The following is a 24,666-nucleotide window of genomic DNA, read 5'->3' as shown; positions in this document are numbered from 1 at the left end:
CCAGAAGACGAAACTTTTTTATTTTATGTATAAACTAGCAGCGTTCACCCCGCTTCGCTGCGGTCACCCCGGAACGCAATAAACTTTGTTACTTAGATAATTTTTACTTTTTCGCTTTCAAGTGATATGATAAAAACCATAGAAGATTGCAGTAAATCTTAACATTATATCGCCTGTCATTTATGTTAACCCGCCCCGCTTCGCTGCGGTCATCCCGGAAGTTTTCGCTTTCAAGTGATATGATAAAAACCATAGTAGATTGCAGTAAATGTTAACATTATATCGCCTGTCATTTATGTTAACCCGCCGAGTGACACGGTCATGCGGGTTGCATATAAATACGTTTATTTTTACCTATGATGAACTAACAAAGGATTTGTACGTTATGGACACTTGAATGGTCAATTATCTCAAGACACTGGTAATTAAAAATTAAAGTGATATGATAAAAACCATCTAGGGTCCAAATCCTAATAACCCCCCAAAAATAAAAGAAATTGGTTCAGCCGTATTAGCGTGATGAGGGAACAAAGGATTTGTGCGTTCTCTTTTATATATATATAGATAAAATCCATCCCAGAGTTTGGAGCTCTTAAAAGTAGTTCTAAGTAGCAGTATTAGAACTCACCGCCCCCCAGAAGTCCGTGCTGGATCCGCCCCTGGTTTATAGTAACAAATTCGATTGCATAGCAGCACGTGTAGCTACACATAGTAAAGCAGTCATCGAAAATAATTTGAAAGTGATGTGTGTTGACTAGCAGAAAATACAGCTTTAGTGGATGTGAGTAGTCACATAAATCCCAAAGTTGTGGCCTTTTGCGTGGAGTACACATATGCCCTTTTCGACATTGGTTACAACCAAATAAGTGAAGTGTATATAAAAAAAAAGGTCTGTCACAGAAATGAAACAACACAATGTTGAATCGTAGTAAAACGGGCACTTACCCTTATACCGGAACCTCTGATAATGTGTATGGTACATATCGGAGACCAAAGAGTTCACATGTTACGCAAAAACTTATTATTATTATTATTATTATTGCATTGTGAGAACTCGCTCACTCACACGCTCAAAAAGAAATAGCAAAGGCAGTGAAAGTTTTGCCGCAATTGCTCAAGATGTACAACGTGCAAACAAGTGTAAGGCTTGAGTTCGTGGAGACAAAGATGAATAATCGAAAACTGTGTGAACACCAATTTGTAGAGAATCACTGAAAGTTTGTAATATCTCTAGACGAAGTAGGCCTATATGTTATCTATCGGGATGTGGTTAAAAAAAAGTGTCATCTAGCTACTTAGCTTGAATCCATAGGTCGTTTTGCTAAGTAGTGAATGCATTGAAAGTTCTCCCACTGCTTGCTAGTTCCTGCTATAGTGAAAAACTTTACGTAGACAGGATAAAAAGGCTTCAAGTAAACACATAATATTATCAGAACATTTTGAAGCCACTTTTCTGTCATGATATTTCATATCTTTATGGCAGTAATACATGTTATGTTGTCATTAACTAGGAAGAGGCATTCAGTCATACTGCAAAGCGAACAGTGACGTATAACAATCGGACGTTCATATAATCTTTTTTCCAGGATGGATTTTTGTTGGTTTCTGTTGTCGACTGTTGTACATACCTGATGGTCTTTGGAAAAAGTTTCTAACAGGAATTAAAAAACAAACTTGTTCAAAGTGTTTCTGAACACAGTCTCCTTCTGCAGAAATTTGAATGTAGGGCGATAGTTAACAAATGGAGTTTTTATATCGAGCATAACCGCTGGTAGTGTCGTTAAGAAGGCACAGGTAACAACTTCGTTGTCATTTACTAAAAATTTTGTGCTGAATGAGAACCGTATCACACATCGCATAGAGATTATTTAGAATAGAGGCAGGGATATTAACTTAGGAAATGTGGGTTTAATGTTGGGATTCAAAAAGAACCAGCTGCTAAACAGGGGCGTCATTTCAGACTTCGCTTGGGGGGGGGGGGGCAAGAGCACTTCCAACATAAGATTTTCACGTTTTATACTACTATATTAGTAGACAATCGATTAAAGTATGTATTCCTCAAATTCTTGGGGGGAGGCAATTGCCCCCCTCCTGCCCCCCTAAATGACGCCCCTGCTGCTAAAGAATGGCAAAAAAGATAGAATAGAATAGAATATTTTGTAATTTAGCTTTACAAGAAATAGACAACGTCCGAATGAGATATACATATAGATACAGATATAAAAAAAGTAATCATAACATACAGACAATCAGTTATTAGTTAATATTATAATGAACAACCTAATAATATTTGAAATAAAGTGACATTGCAAATTAGGACACAATGTCTTGACATTCACTAAACTCTTAAATCGAGTAAAGTGGATTCGTTATCAACCAAACATATAACTTTTTCTTATAGACCTTAAACGGCACCTGCTGTATGGAGGATGTTAGTTTATTAAACAGCTTCGGTCCTATAACTAAATAACTATTTTTGATCTTCGATAATCTAGTGAAGGGTATATCAATTTTCTTACACATCTAGTATTATATGTATGTACTTCATCCCTGAGTGTCGTGTTTGCCAGGTTTTGCTTAGTGTAAAGTAGCACTTGATAAATATATACATTAACTACTGTCATTATCTTAAGCCTGATAAATAGTAGTTTACAGTGTTCTTTATCATATGTTCCAACAATAATCCTGATGGCTTTCTTTTGCAAAACTAGAACATCATGTGCTTCGCTACTGTTGCCCCAAAGCAAAATCCCATATCCAATTATGCTGTGAAAAAAATGCAAAATATGAATTCCTCGGATACTCATAGGGAACTGTCTTTCAATTTTTTTTTAACAGAAAGAGCACTCGGGAGAGCTTTGTAACATTACATACATATTTGACATGTTGTTCCCAGGTTAGTTGGCTGTCTATACGTATACCAAGAAATTTAACCTCAGATTCATCATAGTTTCCTCTATCATTGCAGTGATTGAGACTAAAGGTTACTTTTTTTTTTTTTAATCTTGATTTAGCACAAAACCATTTCTTTTAAACCAGGTCGCTGCCTCTCTTAATGCAGCTTGAGCTTCTATATACACTTCTTCAAAGGTTGTATTTATGTTAAGTAGGGTAGTGTCATCCGCGTATAGAATTGATGTAGTATTAGTATTTAGAGGCAAATCATTTATCATCATTAAAAATAGTACCGGACCCAGAACAGACCCCTGCGGTACCCCATATTTCACTTGTAAGATGTTTGAATGCATGTTAACACTATCTGCTTACGTTCATTTAAATAGGATTTTACAAAGTTTAAACTGCTACTATGAAATCCATAATACGCTAATTTATCACATAGGATTTTATGATCTACACAATCAAATGCTTTACTTAAATCGCAAAATGTATCTAGAGCAAAACCCTTATTTTCAAAAACTTCATATACTTTTTTCGTTAGTGATTCTACTGCATCAGTTGTAGATTTCCCAGGCCTGAATCCAAATTGAACTTCTAAAATTATGTTTTGCTCACTCATATATTTATATAGCTGATCTTTAACAATAGTTTCCATAATTTTAGAAAAAAACTGGAATAAGAGATAATGGACGGTAATTAGACGAACACGATCGATCTCCCGTTTTGTATATAGGAATAACTTTTGCTATTTTAAACGCTTTAGGAAAAATACCTTGAGAGAAACATTTATTGAAGCATATTGCAAGGGGTTTCGCAATGTGACTAATGATAGCTTTTATAAGGTTGCTCGATATGTCAAATATATCTTTACTGTAAGAAGTTTTCATTTTTTTTACTACTTTTATGACGTCATTAGGGTTAACATGGTTAATAACAAAAGAACTATTAAATGAACTATGTTGACTTAAATACTGATACATATTTACATTAGAATCTGCATTGTTTTTCTTGATTTCCTCTACGGAAGTAACAAAATACGTGTTAAGAGTATCAGGCGACAGCGTAACGTAATTGTTGTTATTATTATTACTATTGCTTACCTTGTTGATTATCTTCCATGCAGTTTTGCATTTATTTTATGATAATTCAATGTAATTTTCATTGTATATTGCTTTCGCTACCTTTATTGCAGATTTATATTTACTCCTTTAAGACTTACAAATATCACTGGATTCACTAGTCATTTTGTTCTTATATATATTACTAGCAGCGTTCACCCCGCTTCGCTGGGGTCACCCCGGAACGCAATAAACTTTGTTACTTAGATAATTTTTACTTTTTCGCTTTCAAGTGATATGATAAAAACCATAGAAGATTGGAGTAAATGTTAACATTATATCGCCTGTCATTTATGTTAACCCGCCGAGTGACACGGTCATGTGGGTTGCATATAAATACGGTTAGATTTAGCTATGATGAGCTAACAAAGGATTTGTACGTTATGGACACTTGAATGGTCAATTATCTCAAGACACTGGTAATTGAAAATTAAAGTGATATGATAAAAACCATCTAGGGTCCAAATCTTAATAACCCCCAAAAATGAAAGAAATTGGTTCAGCCGTATTAGCGTGATGAGCTAACAAAGGATTTGTACGTTCTCTTTTATATATAAGATAATACTGTATTACTTTAGCTTTCATAGCAGAGAGTTCTGGGGTACACCACGTTCTTTTACCTAACTTGGTTTTCTTTGATGAATTACAGTATATCGGACCACCCTTTTAGGCACGATCCGCTCGGGAGAGTAATACTCCCGGAAGTACGTTATTTTCGCGCGCTACTCTAGCCAGCTGTTTTACGCGCTACCCTAGTCAGTTGTTTTAAGTTGGTCACAAAATCTGTATCATTTAGTACAAGGGTAAGAAAACGAGCCTTATATCATGGAGTACAAGGGCAACAAAACGAGCCCTGCGGGGCTTCTAACCCGTTCCTACTACTACTACTACTTATCTGCACAAAAGTAAGTAAATCACATTTTTGAGTATTATTTTCGTATTATTTTAATTTAAAAAGTGTTATAAAAATGTTTAAAAAACTTTCCTCAGGCCGAGTTTGAACTCACGCCAAAAGAGATTTTCGTTACTAGCATACAGCGCTAGCCCACTCGGCCACGACGACCAACAACAACAATCGTCTGAATTCTGCTATTTGAATGCAACGTGGCAAGACATAGATAACGCCAACCAATCAGAACTGTGTTTTCCATTCCTACTTCCGGGAGCATTACTCTCCTAAGCTAGTCCTTTTTAGGCACACACATTTCAAAAATATTTAGAAACAGTTAAAAAAAAAAAAAAAAAAAGATCAAATGTATCGCTGGTATTTAAATTATCACACTTAATATTTACATCCCAGTTTATACACAATAATAGTTGAATGAAACTTTGCAAGTTAGTTTCTATGATGGGCCTATAGTAGCTATAAGTTCGGTGGTGAGAAAACTAAAATTGCAGGATTCTACTTTCGTTTTACTTAGATTGACTAGTAGGGCATCATGATCTGAGAAAGGAAATCTGACATACATTACTGGTTAAATATTCCGTTTTTACATTGGTAAATGCATTATCTAAGCACGCTGTGCCTCTAGGGACTCGATATTGCAAGTCTTGAACATCGAGACGTTGGGCATTCATTTGAATATAGTAAGTGGGATAATCATTAAAGATGGAGATTAGATTTATTATTTGAGGTTTAATGGATGAAGATTAGAGACCAAGAAACCAATATCATTATATTTAAGCTCTACAGTGAATGTTTGGAGCCAATTGTGTCTATTCCTATGTTTGTGTTATTATTTCCGACGCAACAAGACAAAATTAGAAACTTTGAACTATCCATACAATATATAAATAATGACCCAACTGACTTTGGTAGGGATGTATCCAGTGCAATTATCACTATAACCAATTTGTAATCTCATTGAAGCAATTAGAGAAACAGCAAAAATAATTTAAAAATCGCTTCAACTTCTCATTTTTCAATATCAAGAATATGTGCACATATTTCAAGTCACTGTGACCAATAGAACAGGGCCAGTACGCACTGCAATCACAATCATGAAGGGAATAAAGTTGGTTCAGTTATGTTCATCGTTTCAACTCCTCTCCACGAACGTCACATTGTTGAGCTGGTAATTCGATGTTGATTTTGTAATACTTCACGGCAAGGTACGACTTCTACATTCAAATATCAATTGTTTGTCGTCTTTAGGGTTGAACTCCACTTTGTTTACCACTTCAGCTGTGAGATTGTATTGATGAGAACGTACTTGAGCTTGTTTATGTGCTTAATCTCTCCCTTTAAGCTAAGTACCAGTGAAACACCCAGAAACATTCTGTGTGTAAATAAGGTTTTGAGTAAAAAAAAAAAAAAAAAAAAAAAATGCTTAAAATTATGAGAGCAAGCTAACATTATATAATTACAATTTACACTATTTATTATTATTATTATTATTATATTTTGTTATTTATTTTATTTATTTATTTATTTATTTATTTTTTTTTTTGTCTGAGTGGACCGCTATGGTTCCTCGTCATAAAGACAGAGTGAGGCAAAGATGTCTAAGCAGGTAAAATTGTACAGAAGAATCTTATGTTTTCTTCCAGCTGTTATGTCACAGCCTGGCCGCCTTGTTTTCAACCCACTATTTGTTCCCAGCAAGAAGCTGTCATATATGCAGAGTGACGCAAAATTCCGGAGCCCATAGGCCAACTCGGTTACTATTGCAGGTATGGAAACAAGGTAAGATATGTAAGGACTCTTTTAAATTCCAGCAACACTTGTTTTTGTACTAGTGTACCGCTCAATAAAGAAAATGCGTTACCATACATCATGTCGGGCTACACGAATGAAAGAATGTGTGGTTTGAAATTAGCTACACCGAGAAGAATTGAAAGGAGACACAGTGAAGGATAAACATGCAAATGCAATATCCACACCAGTGGCGTAGCAACCACGGTGTTGGGGGGGGGGAGCAGATACGAAGGATGCGAAATTGGGTCTTGCACTATATTTTTCATTGTGTCTTTCCGTTCCCTTTGGTCCAAATAACTTCAAACCACACTTTCTTTCATTCAGTGTTGTCCAACAGTGGCAGCGTTGTACTTTTCGTTATTATTGGGCAGTATACTAATATAAAAACAAAACTTGCTGCATTTTAAAAAAAATCCTTCTGTATCTTACCTTGTTTTCGTATCTGCAATAGTAACCGAGTTGGCCTATGGGCTTTGGGTTCTATCATGTACAGAAATATTCTGTAAATATTTTGTCATGTACAGAAAATATTCCCTAAATATTTTGTCATGCACAGAAACTATTCTCTAAATATTTTCTGTGATGTACAAAAAATAATCACTAAATATATTCTGTCATGTAAAGAAAATATTTTGGCATATGTAGGAAAATATTGTCTGCGTTATTGGTAAATAATTTTAAAATATTCCATGAGAAACATTTTAAAAACCATTCCGTTAACATTGTATAAAACGTTTCAAATACCTTTTCAGTAATGTTTGGAAATCGTACAGGAAACATTTATTGGAAAACTTTTCTAACGGCGTATAAAATATTTCTACAACGTTTTTGAGTGTATTCAGAGAATATTTTCAGTATTATGTGGAAAATGTTTTCAACAACATATGGAATATATTTCCTTAAGGGAAGTAGGATACATTTTCTGAAAGAAAATGATGGCACGTTTTAGAAACGTTTTGGAAATACTTCATTGTTGTGTGGGAAACTGTCAGTGTGAGGGAACTAGTGGCAGTTTTCTTTATACCTTTGATATGTCTTATCAGTTTCTTGTTCTTTTTTACTCCATAACAGTACATTTTTGTATGCAGTCCTACGACATACAAAACGAGAACGAATTTGTGTCAGTATATGCCAATTGTACGTTCTCCCATAGTACGGTTTAAGTACATCATAATACAGATGGTGATCAGAAAAATGGAAACACCTGTAGTTGGCAACACGTCAGATGTATGGGTTGGCAGTGGTGTCGTGGCGCACGCAGCGCCGGACCGCTGGTGGTAGTGTGTTAGGTCGGTCTCCATACTACGTCAGGCGCAGTGGAACAGTAGTGTCCAGTGGCTGCAGCAGACGGAGGTAGTGTAAAATGGGAGACCTTTCAGATTTTCAAAGAGGACAAATTGTTGGTGCGCGGTTATGTGGAGTGAGTGTGACGGCAGTGGCTACTGTGTTAGGTGTGTCGCGTGGGACAGAGTCAAAGGTGATGACGGCCTACACAACACACGGGAAAACCACATCGGGGAAGCGGAACAGTGGGCGGAAGAAAATCATGAGTGACAGGTCACGCCGGGTATTAAAGCGCATTGTCACGCAGAACCGTCGTGCCACTGCGGAGCAAGTGACGGAGGAACTCAATCAGCACCTCCCCCACCCTGTTTCGACAATCACAGTCCGCCGCGAATTACATGACATGAACTTACGGGGTCGTGTTGCACGGCCCAAACCGCTCATCAGGGACCAAAACGCTTTCGCATGCCGCAAATGGTGCCGCGACCATGCAACTTGGACCGTTGAGGACTGGAAACGTGTGATATGGTCGGATGAGTCATCCTTCACCCTATTCCCAACCACTGGCCGTGTTTATGTGTGGAGAACGCCCAAAGAAGCTTATGATCTGCAGTGTCTCCGCCCAACTGTGAAACATGGCGGCGTCTCGATGATGCTGTGGGCCGCAATATCACGGTTTTCATTGTGTCCTCTGGTCACACTTAGCGGACGAATCACTGCCAACGATTACGTCGCAATTTTAGGAGACCACTTGCATCCTATGGTCCGGATGTTGTTCCCGGACAATAACGCCATCTTCCAGGATGATAATGCACCCATTCACACAGCTGGCGTTGTTGCAGCGTGGTTTGAGGAACATGGGATGAAGTTCAACACCTCCCCTGGCCCGCCCAATCCCCAGATCTCAACATAATTGAACATCTGTGGTCCGTCTTGGAAACACGACTCCGGCGACGATTTCCACCTCCATCCTCTCTCACTGAACTGGCCGATGCCCTGCACGAGGAATGGTGTAAAATTCCACTTGCTACCATTCACGACCTCTATGCCTCCATCCCACGTCGCATCAAGGCTGTTCTGAAGGCGAAAGGTGGCCCGACACCATGTTAATCTGGTAAGTTGCAATTTCGTTCAGGTGTTTCCATTTTTCTGATCACCATCTGTAAGTGTTATATGGCTGACTTGGACAAGTCTAATAATGCAGCTCCAATATATATGGGCTCGTCCAAGTTAACAAACGTCTTCTTCATGTGAAATAGCGTTAGGATCTTAATTTAATCCTTTTTTGTCAATGTCCAACACACATCTATCGTATGTGCTTTCTAACGTTCTCCATGGTTTCGCCATATATAGAATAATTCAGGAGCTATAAAACATTCATCTCCAGAGCATTTCTCACACCTCCCCGCAAATTTATATTGTTATCTTCTTTAACCAATCACTTCGTTTAAACGAAAAATGAAATGAAATATTTAAGTTTTACGTCCCATGGTTATGCTGGCTAGACTAAAGGAGACGGAGATTATGAAAACCTCGAGGTGGAATGAAGTGGGAGGAAACGGGAGAACCCCGAGAAAACCCACGCACACGGTGTTTGTCCATCACAAAGTTCACTTGGAGGGAGCTGGGATCGAACCGGGGACCCCACGTACCAGAGGTGAACGCTCTACCACTGAGCCACCGCGGCCCTTCGTTTAAACGATATCAAATGGCGTGCTTTCTTTAACACTAGCCCACTTTTTTAAGTACAATTGCAGCGAAGAATAATGCACAATATACTTTTCCTTGTCTTTCAATATAAGAATGAGTTTGTTTTGCTTAGGGGAGTATTCGTAGATGAATCTTATTGAAAATTTCTCTCAAGATCTGTCTTAAGTAAATTTGTGTTTCCCCACTCAGATAAGATTTTGAGACAGGTTTTCAGTTAGAAGGTCTTGATAAAAATCGCATTTTGACCTTATTCATAAACATTTTTCAAGATACGCTTTCGATCTCGAAAGTTGACACCAGGATTGGTCCCAAATTTTCTACAAGACAGGAACAGAAGTCTTGATCAAGATGTGTTTTCGCTAAGAAATTCTCAAAACATGTTTATGAACAAGAGTTGCCTCAAGATGGAAATTTTATCAAAGAACAAGTTTCACTAAAGACAAGATCTAGAGTAGGCATCATCTACGTATATGTACGGCCCTTAGTACCGAGAGGACACTCGTTTTCCGGAGCAAGTGATAGGTCACGATAAGCATCATGGACTTCAACCTGATACCCCAAATCTACTTTAGCGAGAAACGCATGCTCATTATCTCCCAACGCCTAACGTAGTTGTTTTTCATTCCATATATATTCCATGTTGATATTCGCACTATCGTATCTGTCCTAGTGATTCCTTTCCGCACGTTGCAATTAGTTTCGTTCTAATCCCTGGATTTGCATGGTGTATGGACGCGTAACTAATCTTTGGTATTTTTTGCCTATACTGAAGCTAGATTTGACTACAGAACTGATGGTTTAGTATAATTTTCTCTTATTTTGAGTTTATATTGCTAAGAACTATAATAGAATTATTGAATTAAGCCTGTGTTTTCCAACGTAAGATTTATTCCCTTGATTATTATTATTATTATTATTATTATTATTATTATTATTATTAATCCGTGTAACGTGGATTCCTGTCACCACGGCATGGCGCGTCCTCAGGTTGCGGATCGAGAAGGCCTCTAGATATAGAGGTTAGCTGCGAATATTCTGAATAAGCAGTCGCGGACAGACGACTAGGAGTGGTCCTCCAGCTTGGGGGTTTGGGTAAGGTTAACAACCTCATCCTGTAAATAAAAAAAAAAAAGACACTTATTCAGAAACATTCACAAAAGCCTTGGACAAGGACTGATAACTTGGCACGACCTCGGCAAAAGAAAATGGACATGAGATTTGGAACATGAAATATTAGAAGTCTTTATAGTGCAGGCGCGTTAAAATCAGTAACGAGTGAGTTAGAGAAATACAGGATGGACCTAGTAGAAGTTCAGGAAGTTAGGTGGGAAGGAAATGGATCTGTGAATTCCGGAAATTTTACGTTCTTTTACGGGGAAGGAAATAAAAATCACTAGTTAGGAACAGGGTTTTTCGTTCACAAACGAATATTACCAGCAATTAAACGGGTTGACTTTGTTACTGACAGATTTTTTTTTATTACTCTGAAGGGACGGTGGTGTGATATTGTTTTAAATGTACATACTCCAACTGAAGATAAGGATGACGATATAAAAGATAGTTTTTACGAAGAAGTGGAACGGATATTTGACCAACTCCCGCGATACCATATGAAAATTCTATTAGGGGATTTCAATGCGAAGGTAGGACGAGAGGATATTTTCAAACCGATTATAGCGAACGAAAGTCTGCATAAGGAAAGTAATGACAACGGTGTTAGACTCATGAACTTTGCAGCATCCAAAAACCTAATCGTGAAGAGTACAAAATTTCCACATCACGACGTTCATAAATACACTTGGACAGATTACGTTTTAGTAGATAGAAGAAGGCAATCTAGCATAATTGATGTCCGGTCGTTTAGAGGGGCTGATTGTGACACTGATCACTACCTGGTAGTAGCGATAATACGAGAGAGATTATCGTTCAATAAAGGTAATATTCAATGTCCGAAAACTGAGAGATTCAATTTAAAGAAATTAGAAGAGAGCCAGGTAAGAGAAGAATACCAGATTGAAGTTTCGAATAGATTCTCGGTTTTAGAAGACTCGGAGTGCACTAGTGTTGAGGATATTTGGATTGAAATTAGAGATAGCATTAAAAGTTCAGTAATAGGAAAATTGGGACACGCGGAAATACATAGGAACAAACCATGGTTCGACCAGGAAATACGTAGGAACAAACCATGGTTCGAACAGGAATGTATTAAACTAGCAGAGAAGAGAAAACAGGCAAAATTACGCTGGTTACAAAATCCGAATGAAATAACCACACAAAATTTCGCAGATATCAGGCGGGAAACTTCCAAAATTTTTAGAACCAAGAAACGCGATTTTTTGAAAGCTAAAATTAAGGAACTCGAAGATAATAGTGAAAATAAAAATATTCGGGACATGTACAGTTCTCACTGATACGGATAGCCTCTTAAATAGATGCAAAGATTTCTTTGACGATTTGCTGAACACGCAGCCAAAAACTAATGTGCGTGGAGAAAGGGAGATACACACCGCAGAACCGTATATTCCAGAACCCAATCGAATAGAAGTAGAAACCGCTATAAAGAAATTAAAGAAACACAAATCTCCGGGTGTGGATGAAATTCCGGCTGAGTTAATTTTAGCTGGAGGCGAAAAATTGTGGAACAAGATACACAAACTCATTCTCCTTATCTGGAACAAGGAAGAATTGCCACAAGAGTGGAAAGAATCAATCATTGTTTCAATTCACAAGAAAGGCGACAAAATTGACTGTAATAATTATCGAGGCATTTCTCTTCTTCAACATCCTATAAAATCCTTTCAAATATTCTATTAGTAAGATTGACCCCATACGCAGATGAAATTATTGGAGATTATCAGTGCGGATTTAGACGAAATCGGTCAACTATCGACCAAATAATCACCATTCGCCAAATACTCCAAAAAAAAGTGGGAATACAATACCCCGGTACATCAATTATTTATTGATTTTAGAAAGGCGTACGACTCGGTTAGGAGAGAAACGTTATACAACGTTCTTGCTGCACTTGGAATACCGAGAAAGCTAATTAGATTAAGATATGTTTAAATGAATCCCAAAGTAAAGTCCAGGTAGGAAAATTTTTGTCCACGAGCTTTCACGTCGAAAATGGCCTGCAACAAGAAGATGCATTGTCGCCATTATTATTTAACTTTGTGCTGGAATACACCATAAGGAAAATCAAAGATAGCAACCAGGGCCTAAAGCTGAACGGTATTCACCAGGTTATGGCATATGCTGATGATGTAAATTTAATAGGGGATGATAGGAGAACAATAGAAAGAAATGCAGAGATCTTATTAAACGCTTGCAGGGACATGGGTTTAGAAGTAAATGCAGAGAAAACTAAATACATGGAAGTGCGTCGGGACCGTAATACGGCAAATTGTGGATGCGTTAAAATATTAAATAATACTTTTGATAAAGTGAATACTTTCAAATATTTAGGATCAATATTAATAGACGAAAATCATATTCACGAAGAAATTAAATGTCGACTAAAAGCAGGGAATTCGTGTCACAACTCGGTTCAAAATGTCTTGTAGTCGCGAATTCTGTCGAAGAATTTGAAGCTTAAAATATATAAAACGATAATCATGCTTGTTCTGTATGGTTGCGCAACATGGTCGCTTACACTGGGGGAAGAATATTGACTGAAAGTATTTGAGAACAGGATCCTGAGAAGAATATTCGGACCCAAGAGGAACGGGAATGGGGAATGGCGGAAACTTCATAACAAGAAACTACATAATTTATACGGTTTACCCAACATTGTTAGGGTCGTCAAGTCTAGGAGGTTTAGGTGGGCAGGTCATGTAGCTAGAATGGAAGAAAGTAGAAACGCTTTCAAAATCTTGACGGGAAGACCAATCGGAAATGACCATTAGGAAGACCTAGGTGTAGACGGGAGGACAATATTAAGATGAATCTCGCAGAGATAGGAATACAAAGTAGAAACTGAATCCAGTTGGCTAAGGATAGAAGTCAGTGGAGAGCTTTTGTGAACGCGGCATTGAACCTCCGGGTTCCATAAGCCATAGAGTTAGTTAGTTAATAATAATAATAATAATAATAATAATAATAATAATAATAATAATAATAATAATAATAATAATACGAAAGGGGAAGAGAGAATAGAAATATATGTATAAAGATTTGACTTTAACAGCGATATAGCTTATTCCAGTTTGCCTTGCTTTCTTTTTATTCCTTTTTTTTCCAATATTGGAAAATTACAAAATTATATTCTTTTAGGTGAAGTTTTTAAAATCATGTGGCACATTAAGAAATAACAAACTAACTAAGTCTATGGCCTATGGAAACCGGAGGTTCAATGTTGCGTTCACAAAACTCTCCATTGACTTCTATTTTTAGCCAACTGGATCCAGTTTTTACTTTGTATTACTATTTCTGCGAGATCCATCTTAATATTGCCCTCCCATCTGCGCCTAGTCTTCGTAATGGTCGTTTTCCAATTGGTCTTCCAGTTAAGACTTTGAAAGCGTTTGTACATGACCTGCCCACCTGAACCTCGCAGACTTGATGACCCTAACAATGTTTGGTAAACCGTATAAATTATGTAGTTCCTCATCATGAAGTTTCCACCATCCCCCATTCCCGTTACTCTTGGGTCCGAATATTTGTCTCAGGATCTTGTTCTCAAATACTTTCAGTCTATGTTCTTCCTTCAGAGTAAGCGACCATATTTCGCAACGATACAGGACAACAGGCATGATTATCGTTTTATATATTTTAAGCTTCAAATTCCTCGACAGAATTTACGACGACAAGATATTTTGAACTGAATAATAACATGAATTCCCTGCTTTTAGTCGACATTTAATTTATTCGTGAATATGGTTTTCGTCTACTGATATTGATCCTAAATATTTGAAAGTATCCACTTTATCAAAAGTATTATTTGATATTTTAACGCATCCATAATTTGAAGTATTATGATTCCGACGATCTTCCATATATTTAGTACACATTACGAAATAGAGATATAAATAACCTTTTAATACTGTAGTCTCTGGACTATCCGACATACTGGGGCGGAAAAAGCATACTGGATAAAAAAAAAAAAAAGGCGGAGTTCCATAACTACTTACTTCCTTTCTCATTTATAGATACTTTATATACAAAAACCAGCTGTTATTTGTATTTTCTGACTTCTTAGTATGGGCCGATACTTTATAAATGTTCATGTACTATATGGTATATAACAGAAAATTGTGCCATACAGTTTTGGTTATTCCTCTGTACACATTAATTCTCTCGTATTCCTATTATTCTACATAATTACCATGTTCGTTTAAATACTTATCATAAAGTTAGAGAAGTTTTTGTATACTCAGGTCGTAGAAATCACTCGCCTGTGCCCGAAGTCAATCTCCAGCCGTACTTTTCAATTGTTCATCGATGTCAAACCGATGACTGATGAGAAACTGTTTCAGGTAGAGGAAAAGATGATAATCGCTCTCCGCAAACCAGAGTTGTAAGGTAGGTGCTCCAGTAGCTCCCATCCAAAAGAGCAAATTAACTCTTGAGTTCGAGCAGCACAATCAGGGTGTGCATTGTTACCCAGCAACAAAATACCAGATGACTGTAGGCCATGGCGCTTATTCTGTATAGAATGTCGAAGTTTTTTCAAGGTTGCGCAGTAAGTAGCTAAGTTGATAGTTATTTCTCGTGGCATAAACTCGACTAACAGGACACCATGACGATCCTAGAATACGGTAGCCATCATCTTGTGTGTAGACATTGTCTTTCTGGCTTTCACTTTGACTGGAGTCGTGTGTTGGTTGCCATTCCATTGATTGCCGCTTCGACGGTGAAGTCATGTGGGAAATCTATGTTTCGTACCCATCACGCGCAGTTTTACCGCAACTTCAAGGTTTCAGAATCGATTATGTTCACCACCGATCATGAAACGTGACTTAGTGGAAATCGTAAAACGCCAGTTTTCATGTATTTTTGTGTCAACTGCATGCACCAACTCTGTAAATACAGAAGGTTGACTCGATCGCGGTTCATCATGAACATTGTCCTGTCCGTCCATGAACGATCGCACTTATTTACGCACTTTGTTGTCATTCATCGCATTCGGGCCGTACACTTCATATCTGGCGATGAAATTCCATCATTGACACTTCCTTGCTATCAAAAATCGAATCACAGACCTTATTTCACACTTAGCGAGATGACCAATTTGAAGACAAATTTCAACTGCCCACACTGAACCATACACCGCCGCTACGACTCCAACTGGTGTCGCCTCATGCCCAAGATATGCTGGGAGACAGCGTGAGTGTGTTTCTACAGAAACAACAAACATAACCAATACCCGAAGAGAAAACAACGGCTAAAGATTGGCTTCAGTCACAGACGGGTTATTTCTAAGACGCGGGGAATACAAATACTTGTCAAGCACTATGATAAATGTTTAAACAAACATGATAACTTTGTCTTCGAATTAAAAACAAAACTATAAAAAAATGAAAACCCACACAATTAAGTACTACATGTATGTTTTTTTTTTTTTTTTTTTTTTTTTTTAACGAAACTTCTCATATACAGTATTAGTACAGAAATAAATGTAAAATTTATTTTTCCCAAAGGGTTGTAAGTCTATTTGATATAAATATAATTATGAACAAACAAACAAAAAATAATTTCTGAGTAGTATTGCACACAAAACATTACTGCTAAATGTATCACGTTAATAAAACTGTTTCACAACTAAGTTGAAATCACCAGTTTCATGAAAATGCCTTATTTGCTGGAAACCTGTGTCATTTTAGTGCCAGTTCCAGTTTGTTTTAACGTTATTTTATTTCCAAAATAAAATTGTAAGTCTGTCTTAATATTAGAAAATTAAAAGCTACAAACCCAATTTTGAAGATTTTATTTAGAACTTTCTTTTCTAATTTAAGAAGGGAAAAATAACACATTCAGGTAAAATATGAAATTTATTACTTCAATTTTTCGACCATTTCCAGACGATTGACGAGTAATACAGAACTCTTCGATTTCGACTTTTTGTTTTCACGAAGACAACATGACAATTTACAGTTACATATAATTAAGACAGTTATTTATAATATAAGCTTATAAAATGTAAAAAGAATTTCTCTCTTTCTTCTTAAACCGTAAAAACTTGGGAACGCCTTAAAATACGTGTATTACAACATTCCACTTAATTCTTATATACGAATCACAAGATTCATACTTACATTGTACTTATGTCGAATATGAACCATGACAAGCCAAATAATGCATAAAAGCAAGCACGCATTATCTGTACAAACAAAACTATAATTAAAGACAAATTTGCACATTTTTAAATGCCCATAGCGTTGTAACAAATGATTATAGAAAATAAATCTACAGCCAAAACATTTTAACTATGAAACTGCTAGTTCCTCGAAATACTGTGATTGAAAAGAATATATATGGTGTCTGATATTTAACTGGAAAGAGAATACCTTCCATTAGTACAGACTGAAAATTTCCTTTTCTCAGCAGACCTTACAGGTTTTCTAATACAGAAGGCAAACAAAGAAAGCTGATCGTCAACATGCTCGCCTAGACCGATTATCTTTGTATCACATACTTCCAATTTCTTTTATGAGAGAGAACGGCGGAGCCATGGTCCTCACTCTTCGGAGGTCGAATTGTGACTGGGCTTAGCAATGTTTAAGAACACACTAGGCGGAGGGTGCTAAGAATGCGGGGAGTTATTCTGGGTTCTAAATGGATTAAAGTGCCATTTGAAAATGACCGTTTGCTACATATAATGCAAAATCTTGCTCATCAGAAGCAATATTCGAGCAGATGAAAGAAGAACTATAGATCAACTACAACATGATCCGATTAAGTATAAGCAAGCAGCCTCGAAACTGCCGTTCCATTACATAACTCAACCTTATTAACAAGTAGGAAGAAAAGGGGCAAAACAGATCGAATTCAGAAGTAAACTCCTAAAGAATCAGAATGTAGCGAGACTGGAAGCGTTGGAGTTCTTATCAACAAAAAACTGAGAACAATGTCTTGAATGTACCTCCAGTTGACTTGCAAGACTTATTATCAAACTATCCCAGAGATTAAACTGCAAGTGCTTCAAGTATATGGTACAACAATAAGCCATTCAAACAGGAAGTAGGATTCTGTGAAGAAATTATAGAGTTTAATAACAGAATAAACAATTATGTAAAGATTATCACGAGTGATTTCAATGTCAGAATCGGACACAGTCCAAACGAAAAATCAATACAATATTGCAGATACTGCGGACGACACGAAATGGAAACCTTGTCAAGGAATACAGGAAATTGACATGACGACATTCAGGTGGGAGAACAAAGGAAATTGACTATATCATATCGAAAAGAAGGTATGTGATTCAGGGGTCTAATACTCTCAACAGGTTCAACGTAGGAAATGGCCACCAAAGATAAGTGTTAAGATTCTGAAGAAGAAAGTTAGTAAGACCATAAAAATGTGTAAAGGAAAATTCTTTAAAAGCAGCCTAACATATATTTCAATTAGAACTGCAGAAGTATTTTGTTGCACTCGAGGAAACTACGTATATTTCAGAAGCTAGTAAGGTCACAGAAACTTGATGGGTACAACTACAAAGATAGGAACTGGCAGAATGAAGAACGAGAAGACAACACTGAAGAAACAGAAGTTTGATGAAGAAAAGATAAATTGGAATTAACTTCTGAAACAGAATCTATGGAACTTTTCGAGACAATATATAAATGTATTACAGAAGATATATAAGAAATATACATAAAACAGTACACTTTTTTCTTTTCCATTTTACAACTGAATACCTCCCTATATTTACCTTATACAACGTTCACATTTGCCACATACATAATCAACATTCTAAACATATTTAACTAACTTAACAGACATTTTGTAACAGAGCATTAACTATATAAATGTCAAAACATTACTTTAAATGTTTGCAAGTCAGCAGACAAACTAACTCCAAAATATTAGTAGAAACTAAATCTTCCAGGAACTGAAGACTTTAAGTGTGTTGATACATTGTGTTTCAGGCTAAAACATGATAGATATATTAAGACAACTAATAATACAAGTAAGAAAACGAACAATACAACTGTCCTCATGAAACAAAAATTAACAATAAAGGCACAGTAATGATAATATGTGTCGTAATGTTAAATTACGTTTGCAACACAAACCTTTCCTTTACTATCAGGAGAAAGCTTTTGTAATTAGTATTTGTAGCTATCATGACTCTTAGAGCTCTCAACACGTTCTATGAATTTGTTGAATAGTGTATACATTTGGCACTTTCTAACTTTTCGAACAGTATAGTCTATATCGCGTTGAATATATGTAATTCTAGCAAACAACAAATAATGCAAACATATTGTTTCATCTTCAGTGCGCGGAAAATACAAAAACTGTTTCATAACGAGTTCATGCTTTCGACTTTATTTTCCTCGTCAATACACAATCTAATATACACTGATTTTCATCTGGACATTCAATTACCAATTCTACTTATATATAATATAAAATTACCACATACATACAGAACCATAATCTTACACGGAGCAAACGATAAACTTCAACAAAATGGGATTTTGTGATGACAGTTACTGTAATGCAACAAATTAAGCATTTAATACTGTTTTAACAATCACCACGAGACTAGGTGTGACCAAACGTTTGTGTGATTCGTTTGAAATCCTAAAAATAATTGAGTTTGTAGTTGTTTTCATTAATCTCAAGCCATCTGTTACTGGGATTTGGTGAAATCAATTGAGATCAGCTGGCATAAATACGACAAACTGATATTTATAACATGAAATTTTGTATAAAGATTGGTAAAACTGCACCTGACAAAGTTAAAGGGTCTTTGATGGTACAATGACCGCAAAAATAGACAACCAAAATTAAAACAGATGAAACAAACGTAAACAGAGTGTGAAATTTGGTATTATTTGATAGAGACTAAGTATGCGACAACTCGTAAATACATGGAAATATTTATCTGTGCGAAATAATAATAATAATAATAATAATAATAATAATAATAATAATAATAATAATAATAATAATAATAATAATAATAATAATAATAATATAAAAATGGCATCAAACCTTTAAGTTTTACGTCCCATGGTTATGCTGGCTAGGCTAAAGGAGACGGTGATTATGAGAAATGAAGGAAATAGTGGAATGAAGAAAGTAGGAGGAAACGGGAGAACCCCGAGAAAACCCAGGTGTTTGTCCACCACAAAGCTCACTTGGCGCGTACTGGGATCAAACGAAGGACCCCATGTACCTGAGCTGAACGCTCTACCACTGAGCCACCGCGGCCCCAATAATAATAGTAATAATAAAATACCGGTCATGTTATGCAAGGAGTGATAATAGAAACCAGTCATGGTCTTTATAAGTAGGACAGCATATGGTGCAGACATTTTATACGTCAGATGGTACACACTTGTAAATCACGTGGTGCGATCATCAACCTTCCGAACAAAACCACAGTGCACATATTGCAGAAGTTTCTCGAAGAACAAGAATCAGTTACCGAATTAGATTATGTTGCTTATGTCCACCTAAATTGGTACTTTTATGACTGCTAGTTGCTACCAAAATGGAAGACCGTGAAAAGAGAAAAAAATATATATATATCCTAGGCATTCAGCGAAATATGATAACGGATTAAGAATGTTTCAGGGAAGTTTCCCCATGTTTCTTTCTACAAATAGTAACATCATCTAAACCAATTAAAGTATAATTTCGGAAGTACGTTTCTCACAGTTTCATTCCGAGACTTAAATTGTCACCTACAAGTACTCTAGTATATTTGAAGAAAGCATATCTACATTCTGGAAGATTCTGTCATTTCTTTACAATATTTTACCAGAAAAGAAACTTGAACGAGTATTATACGTTGCAATATAAATGTCAAACTGTAACCATTCGACTAGAAAACCAATTACATGGCACAAGAAACATTCCATTTAACGAATTCATTTACAGAAATTGATATAGCTCTAACTTTATCGATTATTATCAACAAACAAAACAGAAAACTCAAATTCATACTTATAAAGAGAATATACACACACAATTCGCTTAATTTTGAAGAAGTCTCTTTTAACAATAACCCAACAACAGAAATATTAAAACGATATTCAAACCAGTTAATCTAAGTTGTTAATACTCTAAATCGTATATTAGTCGATGACCAATTAAGTTAATACTTCACATACATATCCTTCTGCAAGTACTTTAGTAACAAAGAACAATGGATGATGTCAGTTGTGTAGCTGAATATCAAATTTTAGAGTATTTTATCCATGTTTTTTCATAGTAAGCTTGTTCAATACGTTCTTTACACCAACAACTTGGACAATATATATATATATAAAATTTGCAAATAATGTATTTCCATAATCTTTATCCACGAAAATACGCACAATTCAGTATGGATAATATTTAAACCCTTAAAAAATGGCACATTTACATATCTATAAAAACGAATACCACGGTATTTGCTATCGTAAATTAACTAACGAGTCTAGACTATATTTAAACCATTAAAAAATACTATTTTAAAACTCTTGTTTTTATATTGCATATTAATGGAACACTATCAAAGAAATAACATAATATACAATTTTTAAAAAAGAATAACTATAATACTACTAAAACATTCGTAACATATTCGCATAATACTACCAAAACACTATCATAAAACATTCTTGTAATACTATCAAAACATATTTTGTGTACTTTTTTAAGCCAACAACTATTAACAACGTAATTCAAGTTTGAAGAAATAAGCAAAAGCTGAAACGGTGCACGATATTCTAGAGAACATCAAAATAATACAGAGAATGTTTTAAAAACAATTCAGCGTGGTAAATATATAGCCCTATTGTGCTTTCGAAGGCGAAATCGAAAGACACAAAATTAATATGACACGTTTACTGAAACAATATAGTTGATGACAGCAGTTGCCTTATATAATAAGCTAACCAGTACTGCGAAGTTATACTTTTCAAGTATTTTCTTGTTTGACTTTATCAGCTTATTTCTGGTTGCTAGTTGCTACCTTCTTCGAAGTTCACGGTAAGGCTGGATTTAGAAGTTGGGTAATTAACAGGGAAGTTGCCCAAGTTTCTAAGCCAATATTAGCGTGAGCTCGGAAGAAGGTATCAGTTCTGCTACCAAAAACTAAGTTGACGAAGTCAAACAAGACAATATTTCAAAGATCTCATTTCTTAGTATTTAATTGTATTCAATCAGTGTTCGTAGTTTTTTTAAAAGAAAATTTCCCTCTTCTGACACAAAATTTTCCCTGTCCTTAACAAATTTTCCCTAGTTCGTTGAGTGTCCAATTCCTATGACAGAAGTTATGTGATAAGATTAATTTAGCTATATTAAAGGAGGTCCCAACCACTTTGTTTTCTTTATCTGCTTTCTGCTTCTATTTTCTACTTCTTCACTTTTTTTTTAAAGCGAAAAAACCCGCGCAAATACTTCTAGCCAACAACAATATATATACTACGCAGACAATGAGGCTTGATTATGTATTCTAATAATTAGCATTTACAAATGCTGCAAACTATGGCACTTTGAATAGATACACACATACGAAACAGACATAAACTATTGCTGTTGTTTTGGTTTATTCCTGAAGAACAAAGAAAAATTTAAGCATTTATATTCGTCAATCAGTCGGCACGAGAATTTCCCTGGATTTTTCGCTTTTTATCGAAAAATTCCCTTTTTCCTTTTTACTAAATTTACCTATGAAATTTCCCTAGATTAGGGAGATTTCCCTCAAACTACGAACACTGCATCCAATGCGTTTTATAATCTGAATTAGTAATCTATCATGGAATCGGAGAAGGAAAGCCTTTCTCTCAGGAAATATTTTATTTTTATGTCTCTCTGTTTTATTAATTTTTAGAACTTAATACCAAATTGACACTCGACACTTGTATAATACGAAATCCTCCAAAAGTAAAGTAATCATTCGTATTAGTTTTTATTTCTTAACACTATCGACTCAATTTTTCCGTTATTTTATAAAAATTATGTATATATGTGACATTTATGAAATGATTTTAGAATATTTGGCTTTTAAAAGGACATTACTTTGACCAAAATAATAAATGTACACTACTTTTACTGTATCGTAAATAACTAATTGATTTACAATGAAATGAGACGGAAACTGCTTCGATATGTTTTGCTTGGGACGTGGAAAAAGAGATGCATACGGGAAGACAATACTAACACTGCATATAAGATTTATTCATGCTTTCTCCAATAAAGAGCCTGAAAGAAGCTGCTTGATAAAGCTTGCAAATCGTCTACATAATTTGCAACTTATTAATAACATTTATCCTCTGCACTGTACATAAACGTAAGAAATAATAAATACTTCTAGCAACGAGAAAAAATTAGTACTATATTGCATATATATACTACGCAGACAATGAGGCTTGATTATGTATTCTAATAATTAGCATTTACAAATGCTGTTTTATCAGAATACTAACAAATGTCGCGGTATCCTAAATCAAAAGCACAACGATCTCTTTTAGAAACTGACATTATAATTACTATTTATAAGGTAAGTAAAAACAGTGCATGTCATGCGTTTCTCTAACTAAAACACTTTTAAAGAGTGCATAACGGGCAATCTTGTTCAAAAAAACTTGACCACTCACGTTGCTTTAAAAGGTCGTATTCTGGTAAACGTACGTGGGAAATTTTAATACTTTTATTTCAAATAAAGACGTCAATTGGCCGAAGAAAATCTAAATTTGTTTGATTTCAGTTCAAACTATAAATTCGAGTGCAATGTTTTGTAATGAGAGGTAAGGGATCAAGTTATTTTGAAGAAGACTGTACATACACTACGGATAAGAAAAAAAGTATTCCATACTACTTTCTTTACTGTATTCATATTTGTACCTATGTATATCTTTCTTTAATACATTTTTACTCCCTTACAGATATACTTGGTGTGAACTAAAATACTGAATATTCCAATTTTAAAAGATTAAAATAATAATGTTAATACTATTTATAGCTGCTATTGTTGTTTTCACTAAACTGTGAAACTATGAAACTGTGGGTCTGGATTTCTTTGAAAATCCACTGCAACCACAAACAACACACTAATCTCTAAATATTACAGTAATGTACCAAAATACATTTAAAAATAAAGTACATTCCTAGTGCGACCGTAAAATAAATTCTTCAATTTACCAACAGAAAAAAAAAATCAAGGAATGTATATTTCTTCCAAGCATAAAATGATTTCATATGTTGTTATAAGGCTTACGCTTGTGGATGTAATTATTTTAATTCCAAGAACTCTTCTGTAGAAGTAATTGTTGCTTCTACTAAAAGGCCAAAATCCAATTCAGGTAGGCTGGCTGAAATAAACAAGTTTCTTTTATTTATCACGAACTACAAAGATTAACTTTCAAGACACACATGTTATATATATAGGGTGTCCGGAATGGGATTGGCGGTTTTTAATATGGTCAGAGATACAGAAAAAAAATGCATTTTAAAGAAAAACTCACAAAGTTTATTTGGCCTTACTTACAAGTCATTCTAACTCAGTGTAACTCCGTGTGAGTTCCATTTGTAACTCTTACAATATCTAGCCTGAACTCAATCTCTCTCCGCGTATTCTGTAACATCTGAGGTGTTACTGAAGCAATCGCATTCCTAATACGGTTCTTCAATTCATCAAGGTTACGTACCTTTTCACCAGAATATATAAGGTCTTGGGGGCCGCGGTGACTCAGTGGTAGAGCGTTCACCTCCGGTGCATGGGGTCCCGAGTTCAAACCCTGCTCCCGCCAAGTGACCTTGTGGTGGACAAACATTGTGTGCATGAGTTTCCTTAGG

At 35.6% G+C, this 24,666-nt stretch overlaps 1 protein-coding gene across 1 annotated transcript in view; it reads right to left on the bottom strand.

Moving 5' to 3' along the window:
- Positions 1–16,678: 16,678 nt before the first annotated feature.
- pigeon (gamma-secretase activating protein pigeon) overlaps positions 16,679–24,666 on the bottom strand; it is a 92,979-nt gene continuing 84,991 nt past the window's right edge. The window contains exon 17 of the mRNA XM_081761690.1: positions 16,679–24,182. Within this exon, the coding sequence (XP_081617816.1) occupies positions 24,103–24,182 (80 nt within the window). The 3' untranslated portion in view covers positions 16,679–24,102. The remainder of the gene's footprint in view (positions 24,183–24,666) is intronic.

The sequence above is a fragment of the Thermobia domestica genome, chromosome 1 (genome assembly GCF_964235325.1).
Source record: "Thermobia domestica chromosome 1, izTheDome1.hap1.1, whole genome shotgun sequence".
In the NCBI taxonomy this organism is placed as follows: domain Eukaryota; kingdom Metazoa; phylum Arthropoda; class Insecta; order Zygentoma; family Lepismatidae; genus Thermobia; species Thermobia domestica.
Note: the sequence above shows the minus strand (reverse complement) of the source record. Positions and strands in the feature narration are given on the sequence as shown.